We start from the raw sequence: 27,968 nt of genomic DNA on the forward strand, positions 1-27,968 counted from the left end.
CTATAGGAATAGTAAAAAATGCATTGGTTCATGTTTACAATTTTAGTGGAGATCGGTACTACTATTGGTTTGGATAATTTCCCCACCACTACTGATCTCATAGAAATGTCTGGCAATTTACCAAAACTATAGATTCCATCGGAAAGCTGTAATGTTAACCCTTTTAGGATATCTAGCCCTATTATATTTTAAGGAATCCCATAGATTAATACAGTATATTCCCAAATTGGTAATTGTCCAATTTTAAAATTTGTAATTAATTTTTTTTCTTCCCGCTTGAATAATTTTCCTCCCAATCCTGATATTTATATTCCTCCACCCCAGTGTCCACTACAGCTTGTACCTTTTGTTCCCCAGATTTCCACTAAATATTTATCTCTACATGCGGACGCTGTTCTAATTTGGTCCAGGCAAACACTGAGACTGGCATTCACATCATTGATCCTCCCAACACTTCCACCCTTTTAAATCAGGATAAAGAATGGAAGCAGTTTCCTCAGGAGGAGCCGTTGGCACCAAAATATCCTCCCTCTCTCCTTTGTTCACTTGTGCTTGAGGCATAGATCTCTTTCCCAGTCCTCTACTTTTGTACATTTCCCATAACGTCTTTGTATCTTTCCCATCTATTTCTTCCCCCTTTACACCATCTTTTATTAATGCCAAAAACATATTCCTCCGAGACACCCGATTAGCCCTGTTTGAATTGGATTGTCCTTTTCTCTTTTTATCAAAAGTATTTTGAGGTCCCCAGTCCCCCTGATCTCCTAAATGTTGGACCGCTTCTAAGGCTTCCAAAATAGTCCTGTCTATTTGATTGATCAACAAAGTTATCATTACCTGTTTGTATGCCGATGCAGCATACTTGATAATTTTATTTCTCATGGACACTGTAAAAGGTAATGACATATATGTGTCAGCGTGATCTATTACTAAGGCTACCTTCATAGCCTCCTCCTTAATTCTCATTTGAGCATCTTATAATGTATACCAAATTTTATCATTTGAGGGCCAATCAGATTCAAGTGGATATCGCCTCGTGACACCCCTACTAATTATCTCTAATAAAGACCATTGGGCATTTTTTGCAGGATAAAGATCCTCCCGTAATGCATTTTGTACTGCTACTTCTTGACTAATTTGAACAAATTTAGGGGCATCTATGGCATCCAACATAATCCCTGCTGTGCCCAGCTCCTGCACCCGAATTACCCATTGTATTAGTGGTTCCCCAGGCTGCTGTGTAAAGCGTGCCATCGTATCCATGACTTCCTGTGGAGTAACATCCTCCATAACATTATTTCTAGTCAGTTTTTCTCCTGTCTGCAGATTTCCCTGTAATCTTTGTCTCCTCACAGGCTTTGCTTCTAAACTTTCTCTCTGTTCTCCTTCAACACATATATCCTCCTCACTGTTATTAGAATTTGAATCCCAAATATCCCCATCCCGTTTGTTTGGATTCCAATCATCCGGCAGATGATAAATTAAGATTTTAACTTTTCTGTAACTCACTTTCCGCCTCCGTTTCTTGTATTTATATCGTGCACATCGTACAGCTGCCTTTTCTGTTACATTTTGATAGGTGTCTACCTTATCCATTAACAACTTATTCTGACATTGTAGCATTTTAATGGCATGCTGTTGATTACACCTTTTCTTTTCCAGCTCTCCTAATTTCAATTGTAATTCATGTTTAGCTTCATGCAAATTCCTCCAGTCTGACAAAATCATCCTTCCTTGTCTAGAAATTACTTCTTGCTCTTCTCCTTTTGAAATTTTCACCTTTTGTAAGGAGGCACATAATTCATGTGGATACCCACTTCCAAAAGTACAGGATTAACATAATCCTGCTTCTACAGACCACTCAGTGGCCATTAATTTACCTATACTGTCATTCCAATCCGGAATGGAGAGATTGGGAGCCTGCTCCTCAACCCCTTGTTTTCTGGGTAGCTTTTCTGACCACATTGATCACCCCACTTCTGGTACCAATATGTTCCGCCACTTATTTCTGTCAAATGGGATGATCAGTGACACTCAGAAAAGCACACAGACAATATAAAGCATAAACAATAACACTTTATTATACTTATATATATAGATGAATATAAAAATAGAATAACATCACCGTAATCTCATGCAAACACTCTTCCTTCACAATTGGGAATCCCTGCAATTGATAGGCGAGTAGACCCGGGAGACTGTCCCTTTAGACATCTTGGATTCTGTCCCTGGAGATGTCTTGGATTCTAATGTTAGGGTCAGAGTTCCGGTCTTATATAGGATGAAAACTGCGGAGTTCATAGTAAAAGCATAAACAGCTGGTCCTGCTATTACGATTAGTAAAACAGCTGGTCCTACTCTTTTGTTCTTTGTTTTGACAACACCTAGGTCAAGGAGGTGTTGCAGAGACCGGTTTCCCATCTGTCCTTTTGATGTTATTAAAGAGGTGTTGCAGAGACCGGGTTCCCATCTGTCCTTTTGATGCTGTTTGGGCAACTCCCAGGTCACAAAGGTCAAGATAGCAGATACTTGTTGTGGAAACCTTTGATGTTGTCTTGGCAACACCCAGATCAGATAAGTAGACTTGAGGAGACATATTACGTAGTATGTTGAGTTTCAATTACCCCCTGGTCATAGGCATAACAGGGACTTAGTGGAATATTCAACAAAATTTGGTGTCCATTTGGTGACTACATTTGTACAAATATAATACTGTATTTTGTCTTACTTTTTTCTTGATTTATTTATTTTTAAACATATAGGGAGGGTGGGGGGTTGGGTAGTTGGGAGGAATTATTGATAATGATATTTTAGGAACCTTGGTTTCATTTTATATTATTTACTTGGTTCTTATATTATTACTATATGCAAAATAATGTAATTATTGAAGGATAGTTCTGTTATCTATATAGATATTAGTGTTATGACTGAATGTAATAATATACTGTTCTTTTATTTATTTATATAACACTGTTCTTGTTTAAAAATCAATAAAGAATTATTAAAAAAAAAAAAAAAAAAGGTTCACATCCTATGACTGAGGAATCCCCGGCACCAAAAGAGACACCATTGGAGGCAAGAGCATATTTATAAATTCCAGGGGGAAATCCTGATCCAGAGGGATGGTCGTCTTCTGCGAGCCCTGCTTGGAATTCTTGGAGGATTTGTGGGCTTAGAAGCTGAATTGCAGCTGTGTTTCAATGGGGGGCATGCTCGCGCTGTCCTTGTGCACAGTTTTGTCTTTTTTGACGGACTGCTGGGCGCAATGGACAGGCCCCGAATTGATCCATGCATAGGTCAAGTCTGAGTCCCATATTTCTCCCCCCTCTCTTTCTCCCCTCCACCTCCATTTTGAACATTGCTCTCTCTCTCTCCTCTCCAGCATGTTCCCTGCCTTTCCCAAACCAACCCCCCTCTCCCCTTCCCCATAGCCCATAGCTTCACATATTCCAACAAGGTCAGAACAAAGCCAGAAGCAGACAGCTATATATCATCAGATTTCAGTGTGTGAGGATTATATATTTACCCCACTCACTAATAAGCCTCTCACACTAAACTTTGACAATTTCATTAAAGCAAATTGTATTTTCACAAATCACTTGCCTTTCCTATCCATGTTTTATATAGAATGTTTTATATATATTTTGTTTCCTTGATTAACTTTACATTTAAAGTTTACAGTTAAACATATTTCTCAATAAACTCAATACAATAAATCCAAAATAAAATGTCTTTTTCTTTCTTTCTTGCCCATGCATTTTATGTTTTCTCGTTGTGTTGGTGCTAGGCTGTTTTCTGCTTTGTCTTTTCTTTGCTCTTTCCGGGATCTCCTCTTAATTTGCTATTTCATATCTATTTTCCTGTCTTTCTCACTTCCTTCCCTACATTCATCTCTTACATTGATCTTTCTCTTCTTTCATTTTGTTTGCTTCTCCTTGCATTCAGATTTCACAATTCCTTGCCATCCAATCTTCTTTTTACATTTTCTACCTTTTCCTTGTCATTCCCCCATCTCTCTTTATCACCAACCACTAATTTTCCTCTTTCTACCCCTCACTGATACATCTCCCATCTCTCATCCCCCTTCATTCTCCTTGCCAACATTTCACTGATCTCTCCTCTCCCCACCAAGGATCTGAAACTCCCTTCTTGTTCTCTCACTCGCTACCACCACTCTACTGTACTCTTATGTGGTATTTCCTGACCTGGGCCTAAAAGCAAAGCACAGCACAAGGCCTTTGAATCATAGGTGAAGTCCCAGCACCTTCCTGTATCCTCACTCCCTCTTACCAAGTACAGTACCAGAACATAAAAGGGTCTTCTTTGGTTTGTGCAAGGGCTTGAGCTCAAAGGCCCCATGCTCATGTTTTCTTTTTAAAGTCCAAGTTGATCATCAGGTGTCAACCACCCTCCAATTCCCCTTATCCTGAGCCCATTCCTGTAACACCATTGGTTCAAAAGTAAAAAAATAATTGCAATCTATGTATACATTAATTGATCTTCTGATAAGACACCATACCTTGTCCCAGTCCCACCATTTCCGCCGAGGTTCTGGATACCCTAGTAAATCAAAGGCTGTCTCTTTAATGATGAGTGGATTTAAAATTCGAAACTGCTTTGAATTCAGTGGTATTTTATCAGCCACCTGCTTCCAGAAAAAGAGTTGGATCCATAGAGGCTAAAGAGAAAAAAATAAAATGTATACATAAATCTATACACTTAGCAAATAAATCTAGACTATTGGGGGTGTCAGAAATTATCAAGTTATTAACAGGTCCCTCAGCAGCCAATGTTCCAGTGTTACCAATGCACAGACAACAGCTCTCCTTTCTGAATATTCTCATGCTAGAGGGATGTTTAATTGAAATTAAGGAGTCATATAAGAAGAGTTAGGTTGGAACAATGTGCTAAGCTTCAATGAGCACAACATTCTAATGCATACATTGAAATGATTTTTTTTTTACTCCATATGAGTAAACTAATGCCATACAAATTATCACAGAGTTAAAAAAAAAAATACGGTGACAAAACAAAGCACACATCACCACTGTAATCTGTCATAATTTACTGCATCAGGCATTCTGTTTCTCTTCCAATAAATGTATGAGTGGGAACTAGATCACACCCTGACAAAAAGGGAGACAACTGAAAAAGCCTAATCAAAAACTACTGGTGGCCACTGGCTCCCACTGATTCCCCACTCCCCCCCAGGACTATCTGGTACAGGATATCCATGGTCTGGGCACCATGCAAGGGGGGTGCACGGCCGGGCCCAGAACCTCCCGCGCTACTCTAAACGGCACCTGCTGCCGTACTTATTCCAAAGCAGAGTCGGCAGCCGCGCTGAAGTGCAGGAAGGTCCCGCAATGACTGCGTCTGCCGCCTCTGCTCCGGAAGATGTACGTGATGTCGGAGGGGGTGGACCAGCAGCCGCAGTCATTGCGGGTCCTTGCTGGTTTGGAGGGAGAGAGAAGCATTGAAGGATGGTGGAGGGAGAAAAAGGGGGCAGATGCTGATGGAATTGGTATGCAGGGAAAGGAGAGAGAGACATAAGGGGGAAGGATACTGGATGGAATTGGGTTGGAGGGAAAGAAAGGGGGCAGATGCTGATGGAAGTGGGGGGAAGGAAGAGGAGAGAGTGATATGCCATACCATGGGGATGTGAAAGAGGGAAGGAAGAAGAGGAGTGGAGAGGAGAGAGATGCCAGACCAATGGGGTGAAGGGAAAGATGGAAGGGGGAGGCATAAAGTTTCTGGAAGGGGAATAGAAGGAGAGAAGATGCCATATAGAAGGGGCAGAGAGAGGGTAGACAGTGGATGAAAGGAAGAGTGACAAGAAGATGAATAAAGCAGAAACTAGAGAAGACAAGGTAGAAAAAAAATTCTATTTATTTATTTTTTTTTTGCTTTAGGGGCGATGCATCACTGTTTCTATGGTGTTGCATTGTATGCAGAGTCCAGCTTCTTGGTGGTTCAATTTAACCTTTGTCTACATATTTCTATTTTATCCCCCCTTTTACAAAATTGTAGAGCGTTTTTTAGCGCCGGCCATGGTGGTAACAGCTCTGATGCTCAGAATTCTATGAGAGTCTGAGCTGTTACCACCATTAGGGCAGGATTAATTTATCGAGGGCCCCTAGGCACACATGTACACTGGGCCCCCTGCCCCACCCCACCTCACCCCACCATGCGCCCAGGCGGAAACAGGAAGCTGCGTCAGAGGGAAGCTTTGGGCAAGCAGCACCACTTGCACAATTACAGTTCCTGTTGCCTTGCTTGCTTGTCTTAATTTCCGTTGATGGGGGGGCGCGTTGCCGATCGGGGGGCCCGCATTGCCGATCGATGCTGGAGGGTCCCATCGACATTTGGAAAAAACAATGTTGATGCCCTCCTTCATCGGGCACCCCTGACCATTTTTGGGACCTAGGCACGTGCCTACTTGGCCTCTTGGTTAATCCTGCCCTGACCACCTAGGTACACTCTTGTGTGACGTGTGGATTGTTACTAAAAATCATGTTTTTCATATAGATGGAGGGGGGGTGTCAAAAAATTATGGGCCCCGGGTGTCACATGTGCTAGATATGCCACTGCTTCAATTTTGTAGAAAACTCAACCTTGTCTGCAGTCTAGTTTGCCATCCGTATTCTAGACTAGAGCAAAATTTGGGAAGAGCAAGGGCATAAATTATAGAATTCTAGAATTTATACACAATCTAGGTGTGAGCATCTACACCAGCTGTATGACTGCTGCCAAATAGCATAACATAAGACTATTTATATACCGCAAAATGCCTAAAATATAAGTGCATGTTTGAATTATTACATGATAAAGAAAAGTAGGTGCTTACTTTCCAAGACAAAATAGGCTTCAAAGAGGTGCCTCATTACAGATCATTACAGAATTTTATGATGCAATAAGACATTTTCCAGAGGAGGGACATTGGTAGAACTAGAGGACATGAATTTAGATTGCAGGGGGCCAGACTCAAGAATGTCGTCAGGAAGTACTTTTTCATGGAGAGGGTGGTGGATGCCTGGAATGCCCTTCCATAGGAGGTGATGGAGATGAAAATGTCAGACAGCAAAAAATATGTGGGATAAACACAAAAGAATTCTGCATGGAAGGCATGGACCTAAATAAGTTTAGCGGTGATTAGATGCAACACCAGTAATTGAGAAGCACAGCACAGTCAGACTTTTGCAGTCTGTATCCCGATAGTGGCTGGAGAGATTTGGAAGGGCTGGGGAACAGCGCTTCAGTAGCTGGGGAACAGCGCTAGAGCCAGGCACACTTCTACAATCTGTGCCCTGACGATGGCAAAGACAAATCAGGATCAAGTGTGCATACTGTATGTGGTATGGCATCATAACCTTATTTTGTGGATTTGTCTTATTGAGCAGACTGGATGGACCATGCAGGTCTTTATAGGACATTGTTACTATGTCATTAGAAAGCAAATATAGCTAATCAAAAATTAAATGAATCTTGTCACAATCCTACCCCTGATGCTCTGGCTTGGCCGGGTTTGGCTCTCTCTAAAGCTAGCCCGACCATACAGAGGGCTAATCATGGGGATAGGGTTGTGACCAGGAGAAGGGAAATAGCTGCATTCCCCTTTAATCCTGAAAATGCTGATTGTCAGGGAGGAGAGGAAGGGGAGGAGAATAGCCTTGAACAGCCTCACAGGGATCTCCCTCCCTCTACAAACTCCCAGCTGAAGGAGATAATGAGGAAGCCGAGGAAATCTAAGCAAACTTTGCAGGCAGCTCCTCCCCCTCAGAGAGCAGGGTATGTTCGGCTGAATACTTTAGAGGCTGCTCTGAGGAGGAAAAGGGCAGTTCACTCTGGGCCAGCCGAGGAAGAGGTCTCTCCAGGCTGTTCTCCTGAGGTCCAGGACATTGAAATGCAGGAGACAGACACTGACCCTTTTGCCAACCAGCCAGCACAGCCAGAACCTATGGACTATTTGGAAACTCCCAGTCTGCCTGAAGACATCCTGATGCAGGAAAGCTAAGTGGCAGGGCTGGGTAGTTTGGGGGAGTTATAGCATACTCTGCCCGTTTGTCTGTTGCTAAGGAAAGGTTCTTTAGGTTGAAAGTTTAATGTGACTTGTGCTGCCCTGCTTATGTAAAAGCAGGAAGAAAAAAAAAAACCGTTTTTTTTTGTTGGAACTTCCAGGATCCAGCCTAGTTAAGCTGGCTTTGTTTTCTACTGTGTGACTGTGAACCTGGGGAGTAATTATTGGGGAGAATCCACTGTCTATCCAGGTTGGGTTAGTGGGGCCATTAGTGGCATTCTGTGATACAGAAAAGTAAATTGGTGGATTCGCTTACTCCCCTTCCCCCACCAACTCCCGTTGAGCTGGTTGGGGCCCAAGCCTCCATAACTTAAAGGCTTGTGCACAGAACTATCTGAGGTGCTAACAGTAGTGTTGGTTGTTAGTCTGAATGTTAAGACAGCAACTCTTTTTGTTTTATTTTACTTACCTGAACCGTCGGGATGTAGATGAGGGCTGAAACCTAGACCTGTTGGTCAGCTCTATATTTTTGTTTGGTATGATTTTCGCTACTTGGGAATTTGGACTGACTATAAGTTTACTCCCAGCAATATACCACAGAATAAAGTGGTCATCGCAGGAACAAGTAAATTGACTCTGGGTTCTTTTTTGCCTTTGTATTTTTTTTTATGAGTGAATGTCATACAGCAGGACTTCCTTCCTTTAAGTGAAGCACGCCGGGGTAGCTCTAAGGTGAGCGTGGACCGGCCCCGTTGAAGCACAGGTACCGGCCCCGCCACAAACTGCACATAGATAACTGCACAGCCAATAGCTAACACTGACGTTTCTTATGTCAGTTGTCCATACTTACCAATTATTATGGGGCTCATAATCAAAACTTAAACACGTCTAAAAACCCGCCAAAGTTGGTACTTGGACAGCCTAAAAAACTGTTAATCAAACCGAGTTTCTGGACGTATCCAGGGACTTTTTTACATAGTAAATGACAGACGATAAAGACCCAAATGGTCTATCCAGTCTGCCCAAATATAAACTCTATAATTTAATGATTTAATTTAAATTGTTCTTTTTCTTAAATATTTCTGGGCCAGAAACCCAGAGTTCTGCCCGGTACTGTGCACAGGGGGCCTGGCATCCACTGGCGTCGCCGTCAAAGCCCACTCCAGCCCATCCAAACCATCCCAGCCCATCCTCAACTGAATGGCCATATACGGGACACACACCATGCAAGTCTGCCCAATACTAGTCTTAGTTCTTCAATATATATAATTATTTTCTGATTAGAGATCCTCTGTGTTCATCCTATGCTTTTTTAAAATTCTGTCACTGTTTTCTTCTCCACCACCTCCCTCGGGAGCACATTCCACGCATCAACCACCCTCTCCGTAAAAAATAATTTCCTAACATTACTCTTGAGTCTACCACCCCTCGACCTCAGATTATGCCCTCTGATTTTACCATTTTCCTTTCTCTGGAAAAAGATTTTGTTCTACGTTAATACCTTTCAACTATCAAATATCTTGGCATTATACTGAGCCTAGATGGCAAGGTGATTTATCAAAGGAACGTAAGAAAGATTCTTGAGAAACTTAAACAACTGTGCTTCCACTGGAATGAGCTTCCTCTGGCTCTCATGGGAAGAGTGGCTTTGGTGAAGATGGTATTGTTGCCCAAAATACTCTAGCCACTACAGACATTGCCTTTGTGGTTAAAGGGAGCTGATATCCGCCTCTTTTGTTCCATGGTGGGCTCCTTTATTTGGAATAACAGAAAGGCTCGAATCATTTTTGACTGTCTCACGATGCCTAAGGGGGGGGGGGGACTCGGATTACCTGATCTCAGACTCTAAACTAAACCTTAAGTTTATATACCGCATCCTCTCCATAATTATAGAGCTCGGCACTGTTTACAAAAGCTTAATATAAGGCAGGAACAGCATAATGGGGTTGGAGGTTGAGTATAGGGGGGTAGAGAGCCTTACATTTTTGTGAATAGCCTAGTTTTTAGATGCTTTCGGAATAGTTGGAAGGAGCCCAGATTGCTTAGTGGGGCAGACTCTATAATGTTGTGGTGCCGATGCGATGGATCTGTGAAGAGATCAATGACACTTTCAAGTACTCCCCTGCAGATCTGCTATGACAATGTGCTCTACTGACTTCCCCCTTGGTTTTCTTGCATGGGGGGACACGGGAATACCCCCTTATCCTTTGCAACAGGCATGGCGATGGTGGAGGAAGAGGGAACTGAAATCTGCACTGGCGTCTCCCTTTCTGCCTCTTACCCATAATCCATCTTTTCCACCGGCAGAACGTCTGGGAGCATTTCAGACTTGGAGTGACGCTCGTTATCTGATGTTTGATGTACTGTTACGTTTGGGAGGGGGGACAGTTCTCATCTTTCTGTCAGCTGCAGCAGACTTGGCAGGTGCCTGACACTCATTACTTCCAGTACCTCCAAGTTTGACATTACTACCACTCCCCTCTACTCCTCTCATTTGGATAAGACATGGAGGAGGGTCCTTTCACCAAATACTTTAGTATTATACCACCAGCCCATAATTGCCTATCGTTCTGGTACAAAGTGGGCAAGGAATCTCAAGATGACCGCCACCTGCGTAGACTGGCGGAGGATTTGACCACCCAGGTGACCACTGCGGACTTATGTAATTTTTTTTTTCAAGGGCTATATACTCATGTCAAAACTGTATCTCTGCAGGAAACTCAATTCAAGCTACCGCATTGGATCTACTTATCCAGAGCAAAAGGAGCCCAAATGGGATTGTGGTCCTCAGATGCTTGCCTTTGCTGTGCCTCTCAGAGGGAAACACTTCTACACTCCTTCTTGGATTGCAATAAGTTGTCTCTTTGGAATGCTATTTTCCATGCCTTGGAGAAGGCGTTGCAGCTAACTCTGGAATGGGATTACTCTGCATTGCTGTTGGGAGACGAGCAGGTTTTTATGGACTTGAGTCTTTCTATTGAAGCTAGATATTTTTTACATCATAATATTATCCTCGCCAAGCAGACAATTTTGCACTCCTGGATATCGCCCCAAGCCCCCACATACACTGAATGGAGCCACAGAGTGATTGCTGTTGTCACCTTTGAACTGTTTTACAAAGCCGCGCTAGCGGCTGCAGCGCGGTAACGGCCCCCGAAGCCCATAGAGATTTAAAAGGCTTCAGGGCTGTTGCCGGACGGCAGCTGCTAGCGCGGCTTTGTAAAACAGGCCCTATAAGTCCAGTGAACAATCTAAATGAGTGAACTATAAGCTGTTCTGGAAGATATTATTAGGACTCTTATAGACTGCCTCCACATGAACTATTTCTGGGTGCCTTAGATCTAGTCAGGATCACAAACCTTTGGCTTCCTTAGGCTTCCACAAACCTTTGGCTTTGGACCTCATTGGTCCTCTTTCTTATTTATGGTATACTTTCACACTGGGGATTCCTAGTACTGTGACCTTCTATGTCTGCTTTTGTTTACTTATGCAATATTCCTATGGGGTGACTTTGAGATGAGGAATATGTGTGTTTTCCTCACAGGTTACTTCTTTCTCGGGCTCGGTCCTCTTGCTGGGAGCCCCTGGGGTATTCTGCAATTGTGTTCACTTCTATATTTTTCTTTTGTTTGGTGGTGAAGAGATGGGGGGGTGTGGGGTGAATTTAATGGTGTTTGGGAAAAAAATTATAGATATACTGTGTACATCTTGCTTCTGTATTGGAGGGTTTTTCTGTCTACTATATTGTATTATGCCTAGGTAAATAGATTGTTTATGTCATTCAGGGGCACCACCCTGTAATTTCCTGTAGGAGAGGTCTTTTTTGGAGATAGCATGCAACACGACTTGGCTGCTTACTCTGTATGACAATGTACCTCTTCTGTTGTATTTGCTTGTAAGTACTCATATAACTGGTTTTTCTGCATGATGCACATAATAAAACACAGTTAAAAAAACCTTTCAATTATTTGAATGTCTGAATCATGTCTCCCCTGTCCCTCCTTTTCTCTACGGTATACATATTCAGGGCTTCCAGTCTCTCCCCATACATCTTTTGGCGCAAACCTCCTACCATTTTTTGTCGCCTTTCTCTGGACCGCTTCAAGTCTTCTTATGTCCTTTGTCAGATAAGGTCTCCAAAATTTAACACAATACCCCAAGTGGGGCCTCACCAATGACCTGTACAGGGGCATCAACATCCTCTTTCTTCTACTGGTCACGCCTCTCTCTATATAGCCTAACAGCCTTCTGGCAACAGCCACCGCCTTGTCACATTGTTTCTTTGTCTTTAGATCTTCAGACACTATCACCCCAAGGTCCCTCTGCTCATCCGTGCATATCAGCCTCTCACCTCCCAGCACATACGGCTCCTTCCAGTTTCTAATCCTCAAATGCATTACTCTGCACTTCTTTGCATTTAATTTTAGTCGCCAGATATTAGACCAGTCCTCTAATTTTTGCAGATTCTTTTCATGTTTTCCACTCCCTCCTTAGTGTCTACTCTATTATAAACCTTGGTATCATCTGCAAAGATGCAAACCTTTCCTTCTAACCCTTCAACAATGTTACTTACAAACATATTGAACAGGATCGGCTCCAGCACTAATCCTTGAGGGACTCTACTACTCACCTTTCCTTCCTCTGAGCGAATTCCATTAACCACCACCTTCTGGCGACTGTCTGCCAACCAGTTTTTAACCAGTTCACCATTTTGGTTCCTAATTTCAGCCTATCAAGTTTGTTCAACAGCCTCCTATGAGAAACCGTGTCAAGTGCTTTGCTGAAATCTAAGTAAATTACATCTAGTATACGTCAATCAGATTTGTTTGGCATGATTTACCTTTAGTAAAACCAGAGTGGAATTGTCCAAATCAGAATGATGTGCACGAATAGAGTGTCTTTCAACTCATCTGATGGTACAAATGTCTTTATTCACCCAATAACTCAATGATTCATCCAACAACTCAATGACTCGTCGCTGATAGTTTGGGCATTTTGGAGCTGTTTTTTGAGCTACAAGTGATCCCTCAGCATTGCAATCCTTTTGCTTCCCTCGCCTACTTCTATGATTCTGGGACTCTGAGCAAGCAAATACAGCTGGTCTGTGGATTTCTGCTATAGACTCCTGAGGCAGGCATGTTTGGTCGAAACATGTGTTTGTAGTTTTGTTTCCGTTACTTTTAGTAAAACCATGTTGTCTCTGATCCTGTAACCCATTAGATTCTAGAAGTTTCACTATCCTTTCTTTCAGTATTGCTTCCATTATTTTTCCAATAACTGGAGTGAGGCTTACCGGTCTGTAGTTTCCCGCTTCATCTCTGTGACCAGTTTTGCGAATTGGCACCACATCCACTCTTCTCCAATCCCCAGAAATCACTCCAGTCTCCAAAGATTTGTTGAACAAATCTTTAATAGGGCCCGCCAGAACCTCTCTGAGTTCCTTCAATATCCTGAGATGGATCCCATCCGGTCCCATCTCTTTGTCCACTTTTAATTTTTCAAGTTGTTCATAAACACTTTCTTCAATGAACAGTGTGGTATCTACTCCATTCTTGTATGTAACTTTGCCAGACAATCTTGGTCCTTCTCCATGATTTTCTTTCATGAAAATAGAACAGAAGTATTTGTTTAGCGCATTTGCTTTTTCTTCATCACTCTCCACATATCGGTTCACAGCATCTTTTAGTCTTGCAATTCCATTTTTCATCTTCCTCCTTTCATTAATATATCCCTTTTATACATTTTTAGCCATTTGCTCTTCTGCTTGTGCTCTCTCTTAGCTTCTTTCAGCTTCACCTGGTAGTCCTTTCTGTACACCTCTTCTTGAGTTTTTTTATATTTCACAAACGCCAACTCTTTTGCCTTTATTTTCTCCGCCATTAGTTTACAGAATCATATTAGTTTCCTTTTTCCCTTGTTTTTTATTTTTCTTCACATAAAGGTCAGTAGCCATATTTATTGCTCCTTTCAGCTTAGACCATTTATTTGCTACTTCCCTTATGCCCTCCAATCCTAATAGCTCTTCCTTCAGGTACTCTCCCAGTTTACTAAAGTCCGTACGTTTGAAATTTAGGACTCTAAGGCCCAGATTCTCAAAACTTTAACACCATTGCTAAACTGTTTTCCGAGAGTTTAGCTTGCACGCATTTTAGCGATAGATTATCAAAACGGCTTATCTTTGTCTTTAGCGAGGTTTCTAGCAGTATCTGACATTGACATGCAAATGGGCTTTTCAGCACTGAAATGAGCACTCTGGTGGATATTTAAAAATTGCCGAGCCATTTTCTAAAAGCGGCATCAGCTTTTGGAGACAAAAATAAGCGACTGGTCCGTACAGTTACAGCACTGTTTTAAACCCTGGCAAGGCAGTGTCAGAGACTGCTAGAGAAGCCATTTTGAAGTGGACCCCCTCTCCATAGCAGCCGGAGAGATGCCCACTCTCTCCCACTGTAAACAAGTCCCACACCCCAGCAGCGGGAGAGATGCCCACTCTCTCCCGCTGCAAACAATCCCCCCTCCCTGTAGCGGGAGAGATGCCTATTCTCTCCTGCTGCAAACAAGACCCCCCTCCCCCCCACAGTGGGAGAGATGCCTATTCTCTCCCACCACAAACAAGCCCAGCAGCGGAAGAGATGCCTACTCTCTCCCGGTGCCAAGCAACCCTCCCCCCCTTTCAGCAGCAGGAGAGATGTCCATTGACTAGATAACCAGCACATAGGCAACATAAAGACCCACACACACTCCCCCAGTGATCACTGACCCTCTCACATTGCCACAAATATCAGAATAAAAAAGTATATACCCATCTCTGGAACATCAGCACCTACTATAGGAAAGCCTAGTAGAGCTGCATACAGGTGTCTTAAGTAGCCTGGGGGGGAGGGCTGGTGAACCATAGAGAGGAGAACCCAGGTCCATAAGCCACTCTAACCACTACATTCTACTGCCACATAGATGCCACCTGCAGCCATAAGGTCTATTGGAGTTGTAGTCAGGTGGGTATAGTGTGTTTTGGGATTCTCACCATAACATGTAAGAGAGTTCTGGTGAGATGTTTATGTGGCACCATTTTTGTGAAGTTCACAGCAGTGCCTTGTAAGGTGCCCCACTGCTCTGTTGCCATGTCTGGGTGGCCAGTCCATCACAATACTAGCCCCTCCTACGTCCAAATGACCTTGTTCTGGGTGTTTGGGATTTAGACAAATTTTTGGTTGAAAATGTGATATAAAGATTGATGTATTGGCGGTCTGGACAATCAATGGCCTGGACATCCAGATAGGCTATTTTAAAAAATATATATCAATTCTAGTATTTTTCGTAAATGGACATTTTCCCCCTGCTGACTTTGGACATCTAGTACCATATTAAAGAATGACACGAGGACAAATTTTTCCCCATCCCCACAGGAACTCAGTTTCCTGTCTTGTCCCTGCCCCATTCCTGCAAGCTCTGTATCATCTGCACAAGTGTGCAGTGTTCGAGGTTTATATGGTTAAGATAGAGCTTGCAGGAATAGGACCGGGGCAGGGATCGAACTTGCAGGGATGGGACAGGAAATAGAGTTCCCATAGGTACGGGAAAAAATTTGTCCCTGTGTCACTCTATACCAGGGGTGTCCAATCTGCGCCGGTCGAGGGCGATGCAGTGTTTTCCTCTGCTGCCCCCGGGTGTTTACTGTCTTGCTGGCTCCCTCCTCTATCTTGATGAAGTGTTTGCGTGTTTGTGCGTCCCCAGAAAATTTTTTTTCAGCCAATGTGGCCCAGGGAAGCCAAAAGGTTGATACCCCTGCTCTACACTATACGTCCAAATCAAATCAGAGTTAGACGTATCTTTTGATTATGCCCCTCCACGTCTATAAAATAAGAAATCCAGTGGTTAGCAACACAAAACATTATAAAATTTGTTAAACAAAGATTTCTGGACACATGCAAAGCAAAATATTTTGGAGCTCTAGGAAAGTCATTACTTACCAGGGATTCATTCTTCAATATTGCTTGAAGCCAACTGAAGTCAACACTTTTAAAGAGAACAGCAACGAAGAGGTCAGTATGATGATAGTCAAGATTAGAAAGTGTGGCACTCTCTGGATAAGCCATCCTTATTGTAGTTTTATTACCAACATCTCTTGAAAAGCCATGGACTGGTGCATTATTTAATCTGAAATTTTCAAATGTATGCTTTAATTTTAAGATCTCTGAAAATCCAACACTCACCTCCTCCTTCCCCCTAACCAGTGAATAAAGCAGCTAACCATCTATCTCAGAAGGCTAGACTTTTATATCTTTTAAGAAGTTGGCTATCCCCTTAACCCTTGGGTTTGGGGAGTTGAATGGACTGTTTATTGTTCATATGTTGTTACCTTCATGGACATGTGTTGTATTGCAGTATAAAAACCAATAAAAAAATTGTTTAAACATAAAAAACTGAGTGTTCAGTTTTATGATGAAAACTGCAAAAGATATTTGAGAAAATCAGTAGTAAAAGGATAACCTCATCTATCACATTTGTTCTACGCTCACTCAACTTACTTCCATTCCCTTTGTCAATCAAAAGGCAGAATAATTATTTTTCTGCAGTCGATATTGAAAGATTAGGTTCTTACCTAGAACAACCACCTCATCCAAACTACCTCAACCAGGCATAGGAAAACTCACACTCCATTTACATACCCTCCCATCAAAGAAGTTAAATGGAAAAACTATATGATGGCCTCCTAACCACTCAAACAGCAGAACTAGACAACCAAATCTCCAATCTACTGATAACAACCCCAGACTACAAGATGCTCAGAAAAGAAATCAAGACTATACTCTTCAAGAAATCCCTAAAAAGTCTTAACACCATGAGTACCTTTCTTCTTCCCATCATCTTCCCAACTTCCCGAATCTACCTGATCTACTCTTTACTTTCACTGGAAATGACCAGAGATCTTCTTTTGTAACCCACCTTCTATAGCTCTTTTGTAATCCACCTTGAACTACAAGGTAATGGCAGAATAGAAATTTCTAATGTAATGTAATGTAATAACCTTTTTTTCTGTTAATCTTCTCAAGAGTCTTACGTTATGTTCTTATGTTCTTAGGTATTTAATCCATTCCCACAAATCGGGTTTTGCAGAAATGCGTCACTCACATCTTTCAGAACCTCCCATTTTGCCAGTGGAGTGCCCCCTTCAGTTCATTCTAAAGCAGTCTCTATTGGAATAGAAAACAAATAGCCCCCAACAAATTTGTGTTAAACCATGTAGCCTCCCATTCTTGCCTCATGTTAGGCCTGCCCAGATCTGTTTACCAAGCCACCACATATTTTAGGAATTCTCCCAACCTGAAATTAAGACATTGGTATATTGCCAAAACAGCCTCCCTTCTGCAAAGTAGGGCCAAGCAGCTTCTCAGTCAGTTTTATCATCCACAGCTCAAGACTCCTGATACCTGAATAGAGTGATTAACCTGTAAATATGGAAATAAATCCCATGTGGCCAACCCATAGGGCTCCTGAAGCTCTCCAAAGGGTCATACTATTCCTCTGTATGCTCACTAACTGCCCCCACACATAAACCTGTCCTCATCTCTGCCCCCTCCTTCCTGACACCTCCTGCTATGTGCGTTTGCCCCTTCCCTTGTACCTCTTTAATTTTTCTTGCACAAGCAGCATTACACACTTGCTGCCCGCGTCAGTGTCGCCTCTCTCTGACATCACTTCTGGGACCCACACCTAGGAAGTGACATCAGAGGGATATCTGACACAATGCAGGCAGCAAGTTTGTGCTGTTAATCTTGCCTGGAAAATTAAAAAGGTATGGGGAAGGGAATGGGACGCGCACATGACAGTAGGTAAAATTGAAAACAATTGAAAGATTGTAAAATATGAACGGTTCTAAAAATATGAAAATTCTTTAGTCGATGTGAAGATTCAAAACCAAAGTGAGTTAGTTATTTATTTAAAAAATTTCTATTCTAAGCGGATTACAATATTCACATACATAATTTAAAATGACATACATAAAATATAAAGCAATAAAAATTTGAATGATACTATATTGATAAAATAAACAAATAACAAAAACCATTCACAAAACTCAAAAAAGAGACACCGATTCCAAAGTAATTTGTTAAAATTTACTGTAAACCTTAAATCTAATTATTTAAAATATTTCAATTATTAATTAATTATTACAGGGAAATGACTCAGACTTAGGAGTAAATCTTTCCAACTGGAACTATTCAAGAGAAGAATGAATTAATCTCTTGCCTCCTTATAACATCACAGGCTAATTCCCCACCTCCCTATCAAAATATTTATTTTATTATTTTAATTAATTAAATAACATAACTTTGATCTAATTTTAATTAATTTAGTAGAGAATCAACATATAACTTATAATCCATTTTAAATTACTTACATTTAATTTAATTTACCTTAATTTAAACTTTAAAAATTTAATTTAAGAATCAGCATATCACTTTTTCAGACTCAAGACTAACTTCTGTTAGAATGTCAATTTAATTTATCTTCTTGCATTTCAATTTATTTCATTATGTTTCAAGTATATTTTAACTCCTTATTTTAAACTTAACAATCCTACATTTCATTTAAACTCATCATAACTGAAAGTGCTTTAGTGCTTGAAAGACTAAAAAAGCTAAAAGTTCATAGAAAAAGTGCAGAAAGTGCAGAGAAAAAAGTGCTGGAATGTTAAAAAGTATTTCAAAACGAAGTTAATTCGGCTGAAATAAGCCCACAGTTCATTTTATATTGCTGTTCAATTCATAGCAAAACATTATGTTCATTCAAACTTGTGACAATTCAAACAAAAAATTATTCATATATTGTATAAGGTACTTAGCTCAAATATCCTGAGCCAAACTTGCTCCGTTGCTTGTAATCGATTACAAGCAACGGAGCCAGCAGATAAAAGCGAGACATGGTCCACGCTATCTTAACAGCTCCTTCTAGAGAGTCATACAGCTCTGAGATTAAAATGCTCATATCAGGGTGCCAGGGAAAGGTGGAGGACTGGGAGCACAAGCCACAAAGCCAGGAGGAAAAAAGTGGACCAAGCTGGCTGAGTGACCAAATTCAACTCCTGTAGAGACTCAGAAATAAGATCCGGCAAAGCCGCTCCTGAGGACTCCGAAGAGCCAGAATAGTCCCTGATCTCCCATGCCTGGAAGCGCTTCGCTGAAGAATAAAAGGCCAGTGAATTGGTCATCATCTGAAGGATCACCCAGATAAGGAGCAGGCAGCACTGGAATAGCTGCAGATTGAGATGAAAACGTGCCCATAGAAGCAATGCCGCTTAGAGACAGATCAGAGGTGGAGTGGGACTGCACAGGGGAAGAACGCCTGCTGTGAAACTCATTCCACAAATATGCCATAAAGTCTGAGAAGGCTTCCGACTCCTGAGGCACAGAGTCACCCTGAGATGATGGAAGAATGCGGTTCTGAGGCTGCGGAGGGTTTGCAGCTTTGCACATGGAACCACCAACTGTGCCGAGCCCCGAAAACAAAATAAGCCGTTCCGCCGGACTTGCCGAGTGTTTAGTCACTTGCTGAAATGGGAGAGGCTGTGCCACTTGACATGTGGCGCAAAAATGCTCCAAAAGTGCCCAATTTGCACAATCGTGGCAAGAATCCACATTAGGAGAGCCCAAGGACTCCATCCCAACAAGTTTAGAGGCAAAATCTGTAGTTTTGGAGAAGCAGGAGGCTTTTGAAAAAAAGATTGCATAAAATCCAAGATGACCACTGCTAAGAAATTTGTGCCCAAATCGCAATATTTTTCACATATAGCAAACATTAAAAATTGTGATTTTAGGATTTTTCAAGTTGGATAGGGGGACATGCAGAAACCTTCAACACTGCAAAATTCAGACCCCCCCCTCCTCCCTTGATTCACCTCACAGGTGGTGACAGACTTTGCTCACTGTGACCTGTGCTGAAATGCTGGAAATCTGCTGCAGCCTGCTGCTTTCAGTAGCTGGAATCAGAGAACCACTGCTTCATGCTTGGAATGCCTCCATGATACTGATTCTTCAGGCTGCCAGTCAGACACCATGCCTGACAGCACCTCCATCCCTGTGGACGGACGGACAGACATGCTCAGGAATGGGCAGAGGTGTAGAACGCAGCTGGCACCCTGCGAGACACCGCTGAGTCTCCTAGGTATGCCCAACAGTCTGCGCCGAACATCATCTGGCAGTAGGAGAAACAAGGACAACCCAAACTCCTCAGAAACAGATGCAGCCTGTTTTCTCCATGAAGGCAAAAATGAATAAGTGCTCCAAGCAGAATTCCTGGAAAAAAGGACCAAAAAACACAGAATAAAATAATAAAAAGTAGGAGCAGAATAAACGCACTCCTGCTGGCATGCGTGCAGAAGGAAAACACTGTAGGTGGAGCTAGAGAGCACACTGAAATAGAGAAGAGTCACAAAGAAAAAATCTGGATCGGATTTCTTTTGCATATGGCACACGGCTTTAGGGATAATACCCATTTGCCTAGAATGTCTCCTCTATTGCACTGCAATAAAAGATATATACATGGCCAAATTTTTCCAAGGGCATTATGGTATCTTGACACCATCTGATGATGTCACTCACTTATTACTCAGATTTATCCTACTGTCCATCTTGTTATAGGTAAGCAATTTTGCTTAATTATCAAAAAGAAAAAGTGTGATACTGGAAATGTGAAGTTAATAAAAATTTTACATTATTAAACAAGTCAAAATCTGTTCACTAGCGCTTCCTCTAAGTATTTTTAAGATGCATGGGAGTCATCTATTAGTGCTTTCACCAGTGGAAAAAGGTGCGATATCACACTTCCAGTTGCAAGTGACTTGTGACTGCCTGTCCCTTTCGATTTAAAGTACAATGGGTTAAATTCACTAACCTTCCGATCCGTGTCTGATCCGTGTGCAATTGGAGGCAGGCCAACCGATTCACCAACCATCTTCTTGCAAACCAAGTGCACGGATTGGATTGAGTCGGGGAGGGCCTCCTGTCACTGCTGTCAGGGTTTCTGCCGGCTTTTTTTTTCTTTCATTTTTTTTTTTAATAGGCCGCAAAATATCAGGCCTATTAAAAAAAAGAAAAAAAAAAATTCTCCCCCTACCCATCAAAGCACCCCCGTGATAAACTCCCCCCACAATGTACGCCCAGCCCAGCACCCCGTCCCCCAACTGGCACGGCACACACACACCCCAGCCCGGCCCAACCCTGGCCCGACACTCCGCCCGTACCTAAAAGTTGGGAGCAGGAGAGGTGCTCAGTCCCTCCTGGTCCGAAGGCTTCCAGCGGTGGGAACAGGAAGAACCACAAAGTCCTCCTGCTCCTTCTCCTCCACCCTGCCTGATGCAAATGCGAGTCTTAGGCCCCACCCCATTGCATCATGTGATGCACAGGGAGGAGCCTAAGACCCTGATTGGCTCAGGTGCCTCGGGCTCCTTCCCCCTTGAGCAAATAAGGGACTTCCTTAGGGGGTGTCGTGTCGGGCCGGGCCGGGCAATTTTTGACTCTTCTGCTCTCTGCCGCCCTTCCCCGCAGTGCAGCCCTGATTTAAAACTATGGTCTCGCACTGCAGGGAAGGGCGGCAGAGAGCAAGAGAGTCGGGGGAGCCAGAGAGAGTTGGGGCAGGCAGTGAGCAGGAGAGTTGGGGGAGCCAGAGAGAGTCAGGGCAGGCAGTGAGCAGGTCGCGGCAGAGAGCAGGAGAGCCGGGGAGCCAGAGAGAGAAGAGTTGGGGCAGGCAGTACGACAAGTGCAGCCTCACCAAAGGCAGAGCAGTTTTTTTACACAAGCGACTGGTCCTCACCAGTCGCTTGTTCTTGATTGGCCAGCCAGTCAGTGTGTCAGGAAAAAAAGGTAGTGAATCGCATCCTTCCTGCTTTGCATGCCAATTCCCCTCATTTGCATGCACGGATCGGGATGGGATCGCTACAAAGGTTAGTGAATCGGGTCGGAGGGAAATAGGGTCGCAAAGGGCTCGCAAACCAATCGGTATACGATCAGTTTGCTTTGTGAATCTAGCCCAATGTCATCACACCTTCTCCCACCAACAGAAATGCAGGTAGAGGAATCCCACACAGCTCAAAAATGCTTAGCAGTTACATTGCTTTTTATTATTTGCTTGTGAAATACCTCAAATCTTTCTATTCAGCATTTTAACAGCTACTACTATTTATCACTTATATAGCGCTGAAAGGTGTAGACAGCGCTGTACATTTTGACATTTAATAGACAGTCCCTGCTTGGAAGAGCATACATTCTAACTTGGACAGTTTAAAGCAAGGCAGTCCAGAGTAGCAAGGGGAGAGAGGCAAGCAAGGATTGCAGCTGGAGCTGACAAGAGCCAGGAAGAGAGTGAGATTCTTTCTGTTGTTTGTCTACAATCAGCTTTATTTCCAGCCCTGGCTCTTAAAGGGACAGGCTGCTGGAAAGGTAGTAATCTACTGGCAGTGTCAGGGATAGGTTTAAACGGTAAAGCTTTCCTGCCTGTCCTTTTCCTGCCATTCCTCATCTGATGCAATCTCTCTGTCTAAGCAGTAGTCAGCTAATTCTGCAGTCTGAGTTTCAACTTAATCAGCAATCCTGCATCGAGGTTTAGTGAATTTCCTCCCCATCTTTGGTATAAACCCAGAAATGGAATTGCTTTTTTCACAATATGGAGGATGAGAGCTAATTGGTTGTAAATCCCAATTATTTCCATTAATTACCTAGTTATTTTGAGGGCATTTATTGCAAGTTAAAACTGATGTACTAAAAATGTGTTAAATTGCAATGCAGTGTAGGAATTCCAAAAAAATGGTTATGGCAAGGGTTATAAAATTAATGATGATGAAGAAACAATGAGAGACATTTACTGAGATACTGTAGTATGAATTTAAAATATGGGGTTTCTAAACCTGCTTGATGTGAGGTAGTAAAATGATAGATTATCAAAGAGTCTGTATAAAGGAACATACCTTGAATACACAACTCTAAAAAGAGTCCACCAATACTGTGAGAAGATAGACTACTCTTGATTCTGTCACTGAGAGAACAAACTTTAAACGTGACTTTCAGCAGGACTTTCATATTGGTGCAGGCACTTACAGAAACTAAGATAGTTTGCTACAGATAAATCTAGTTGAGGCTTTCTTTGTGAGTTAGGCTGCTATCTTGAGTTGATGTACAGTCCAATGGATTTGGGTTCAGATTAGAAGGAAACCATTCCAGTATATAAAACATGATAAGGGCGCACCATTAAATGGTAAAGGGCCTTCCATTTTAAGCATTTCTGAAGATGGCTTGAATATGAGAAATGGGAAGGGGCAGGTTGGATTTAAGCACAAGAAGAAATAGAATCTACATGTAAACTATGCAAAGATGTGTGATAGTCCACAACAACAAAAAAAAAAAAAAATCAAGGCAACTACTGATAATGAAGTCTAAGAGATTTGAAATTAGAGGGCATCACACAGACAAACTGCAACAAAAGACAATGACACTCCAGAGCATGTAACAGTTAAACACGATTCAGCTTGGATTATGGTTAACATCTGTATTAATCTTCTAAAATATCAAAACAGAAATTATGTACCTTATTGCAACATCATACTGATTCAAAATATGACCAAGTTGTAATCCGTGAAGAATTCCACCATTTCCTATAACAACGCAACGCTTACATTGTTTGGATTTCAGCTCTTCTGGCAAGTCATACTTTGGCATCAACACTAAGATGTCTTGCAGTTCAGACAAATACTTATGAAATCCAAAAGGAGGTGTGTACTTAGATAGAGATGAATTTGCCACTGTAGTTTGTCTTATAAAAGGAGACAGATTTGTGCTGTATTTTTTATTAAATAACCTGTTCATCACTTTCTTCGCAAAATAAGGATGACATTCTTCTTTTAGCACCCGGCTGGCATGCATCTGTGCTTGCTGCAAGGAAATAAAGCCAGAATTTAATCCTCAGACACTGGGAATCACTTCAAAAACAAGAGTGATATTTTCAAATGACAGATTAGGTTCTTAACTTCGTAATCTGGACTCCGTTAGGATACACAGGAGTCCATACTTAAGTTGTTGATTCCCATTTCCCACGAACCGCAGAAAGATATCTCTTTAACAACTTGAGAACTCCTCCCCTTCTGCAGTGGAGCACAGCACCCCTCTCATTTGGTACCAAAGCAATCAAATTCCACTGAAACATAAGAAAAGGAGAGGCACAGAGAACTTCCCCAGCAAGAAACACATTTTGCTCTGTGTAACCCTCCTCCTCTTAAGGGAAAATTCCCATCATCTCCATGTTTTGTAGTCAGGATAATCGAGTGTCTAAGTGAGAATTTTCCTCAAGAGGAGAAGAGATTATCATAGAATAAAATACTTCACCCTAAAAATATTCTCCGGGTGAAAAATAACACTTCTAGAACATTTAGAGGGGCATAATCGAAAGGAATGTCTAAGTCCGTTTTCGTCTAAGTCACAAGTAGTCTAAAGCAGTGTTCTTCAACCTTTTTACACCCGTGGACCGGCAGAAATAAAAGAATTATTTTGTGGACCGGCAAACTACTAGGACTAAAATTTAAAAACCCCGTTTACGCCCCATCTACGCGAGCTCGGTCCCCGAAAACCATCTGATCCCATCTGCACAAGCCGCAATTATGATTTTATATTGAACGTATTTTATTAAAGTATAAAAAGAAACAATATTCTGAACAATTGTGATTTTATAAATACAAGTATACAGAGCACGGACCAACAAAACCCCTGTCTCCCCTCCCCTTCACATATATCCCCTCTACTATCAAGAAAACTGAACAAGCCAAGTTATTATAGAATGCTACATAGAAATATTATGCTAACAGAATACTCCCCAGTTATGTCTCTAGCAGGATATATAATTCAAATCTGATATATTTTAATGACAAAATATTTTTTTCTACCTTTTGTTGTCTCTGGTTTCTGCTTTCATCTTCTTTTCACTCTTTTCCTTCCAGCATCTGCCCGTTCCATCCAATGTCTGCCCTCTCCCCCTTCCATATGTATCTGACTTCTTTCTATGCCCCTCTTCCTTGTCCATCCTCCTCTCTCCTTTTTACATCATTCATTCCAGCTTCACTGCCTTCTTCATTTTTATCTCTCCTACACCAGATCTAGCATCTTTATCCCTCTCTCATTTCTCTGCTGACCCCCTTTCCAGCATCAATGTCTCTCTACTTTCTCATTCCTCTCTCTCCCCTTTCTCTCATCTGATCTCTCCATTCCACCCTGACCCCCTTCCCCTCCTGTAATCTCCCTGCCAGCTGTTTCCTTCCTTTTTTCTTTCTCCCTACCCTCCTTCCTTTTTTTCCTTCTCCCTTCCCTCCTCCCTCTATCCAACATTAACTCTCTTCCCATCCCTTTCCCTCCTCCCCTCCCAGCAGCATCTCTCCTTCTTCTCCCTTCCCTCCTCCCTCTATCCAACAGTAACTCTCTTCCCATCCCTTTCCCTCCTCCCCTCCCAGCAGCATCTCTCCTTCTTCTCCCTTCCCTCCTCCCTCTATCCAACAGTAACTCTCTTCCCATCCCTTTCCCTCCTCCCCTCCCAGCAGCATCTCTCCTTCTTCTCCCTTCCCTCCTCCCTCTATCCAAGATTAACTCTCTTCCCATACCTTTCCCTCCTCCCCTCCCAGCAGCATCTCTCCTTCTAACTCCCTTCAAGTCTAGTAACAGCTCTCCCTTTTCCAGACCTTCCCAGCCTCCTACAGTGGCTTCCTCCCCTTCCAGCAGCTCTCGGTACTTGCCTGCAGGAAGTTGCCGGTAAATCACTTCCCTGGCAAATTGGAGAGCTGGTGGGAGGGGAGACAGCCACTGTGAAGGTTCCCCAGGATCTTGTTCGCACACGCTGCCCATCTCCCTCCACCTGCACCTGAATCTGCAGCTCTCTCCGGTCTAATCGCAACTTCCACGCAGCCCTCTTCAGCAACTCGGCAGAGGCGGTGATCAAGACATGCTGCCGATGTCAGGACCTTCACTCTCTGAGTCCCGCCTATTTTGTTTCAACTTCCTGTTTCCGAACAGGCGAGACTCAGAGAGGGAAGGCCCCGACGTTGGCAGCCTATCTTGATTGCCTGAGGCTGGGGGGAACATTAGTCGGGAGGAACCGCAATCGGCAGGAAATTTAACTGCCGACTTGATCTCGCCGGCCCTGCGCAGACCGGCAGAAATTTTCTGCGGACCGACACCGGTCTGCGGACCGGCGGTTGAAGAACTGTGGTCTAAAGTTAAAAAAAACAACCTATGACACATTTTTGAAAAATACATTCAAATTATTTTCCATTTGGAAAATCGTCTGAGTATACGTCCTGCTGATCTGATCGTCCAAGTCGCTAAATCGTCCATCTTTATACCACATTTTCATCCAAGTCAAAAATGCCTAGAACAAGCCCTGTTGGACGTGGGAGGGGTCTGCAAAGTGATGGACTGAATACCTAGACGTGGCACCTAAATAGTGGGGTACCTTACAGGGCACTGCTGTGAACTTCACAAAAAGGGTGCCATGTCATCATCTCACTACAGCTCCCTTATAGGTCATGGTGAGCCCCCCAAACCACCTCCAGAATCCCCTAGGCCCACTTATCTACCACCCCAATAACCCTTATGGCTGCATGAGCCACTTATATGCCAGTACAAAAGGGTTTTGGGGGTGTATAGGGGAGTGCACATGTTTCAGTATCAATGCAGTGATTACAGGAGTTTATGGGCATGGGGCCTCCTCTCTATAGGTCCCTAACCCACCCTCAAGACGACTTAAGCTGCCTCTGTGCAGGATGACTAGGCTTTCCTATGCAAGGCTGTTCTGAAGACTGAATTTTACAGGTGTGATTAAGATTTTTATGGGGTTGGGGGGGGTCGGTATTATGTGTTTACAGTGCTTATCTGGTGACTTTAGGAGGGTTTTTGTGACTTAGACCATGTCAAAAACAAGTGCCCAAGATGAGACTAGCCCTACCTGCGTACGTTCCGGTTCAGCAGGAACTTGTCTAACTTTGTCTTGAATCCTTGGAGGGTGTTTTTCCCTATAACAGCCTCCGGAGAAGCGTTTCAGTTTTCCACTACTCTGAGTGAAAAAGAACTTCCTTACGTTTGTACGGAATATATCCCCTTTTAACTTTAGAGAGTGCCCTCTCTTCCTCCCTATCTTTTAACATTTTCTTTCCCCTATCTGCCACAACTCTCTCCATTTCACAGGACCATTAGCAGTTATAGTAATTTGCAATTGATGTCTTTCTAACATTTTTCATCTTTCCATGTGAATATGCTGCACCTATGCAAGGAACTCCTTGTTAGCAGCTCAGATACCATTAGCAGTTATAGTAATTTGCAATTGATGTCTTTCTAACATTTTTCATCTTTCCATGTGAATATGCTGCACCTATGCAAGGAACTCCTTGTTAGCAGCTCAGATACCAAATCCAGGTGAGAATGATATATTGCTAGCTGCTTAGGTGTCTTTACTACATAAAACTCAGGCAAAACTGATTTCTTCTTTTGGACTCCCATTCTGTGTTATTGCTTATGGTGATTCTCCTTTAACTTTTTGTCCCCCTGATATCTGCCACAACTCTCTCCATTCCACAGGGTCATTAGCAGGTGTGAGAATTAGTGATGATAAAATTGGTTCCAGGTGTGTTTGCTAAAAAAAACACCCATGCTGTTTGAAACTTTGGTGCCAGGAAAATGGATATGCAAGTTACATGAATATGTGAAACCTATGATGTTGGGAAGATGGAAGCAGTGCTTTTCCTCAGAAAGCTAAAGATAATTCTTTTTAGAGTCATATTCAGTGTAAGAACTTATTTGATAACTATTGCCAGTGGAATAACTATTGCTCATGTGTGTCATAGGTGCTTAATTGTTAGGCATCCTTATTATAAAAAGGGTTCAGATGCAGCTGCCTCTTCTTTTTAGGAGACCAACAGTGTTTG

The 27,968-nt window shown here is 42.5% G+C and overlaps 1 protein-coding gene across 22 annotated transcripts in view; it reads right to left on the bottom strand.

Moving 5' to 3' along the window:
• The window catches only part of ST3GAL5 (ST3 beta-galactoside alpha-2,3-sialyltransferase 5), a 212,928-nt gene that overhangs the window by 12,931 nt on the left and 172,029 nt on the right, over positions 1-27,968 (bottom strand). For 20 of the 22 annotated variants that reach the window (XM_033951751.1, XM_033951733.1, XM_033951663.1 and 17 more), the window contains 3 exons: positions 23,597-23,940; positions 15,988-16,174; positions 4,520-4,678 (listed from right to left, as the gene is read on the bottom strand). In XM_033951751.1, coding sequence (XP_033807642.1) covers positions 4,520-4,678; positions 15,988-16,174; positions 23,597-23,940 — 690 coding nt within the window. The remainder of the gene's footprint in view (positions 1-4,519; positions 4,679-15,987; positions 16,175-23,596; positions 23,941-27,968) is intronic. The other 2 variants (XM_033951825.1, XM_033951818.1) reach the window with 1 other exon arrangement.

This window comes from Geotrypetes seraphini, chromosome 1 (assembly GCF_902459505.1).
Source record: "Geotrypetes seraphini chromosome 1, aGeoSer1.1, whole genome shotgun sequence".
Classification (NCBI taxonomy): domain Eukaryota; kingdom Metazoa; phylum Chordata; class Amphibia; order Gymnophiona; family Dermophiidae; genus Geotrypetes; species Geotrypetes seraphini.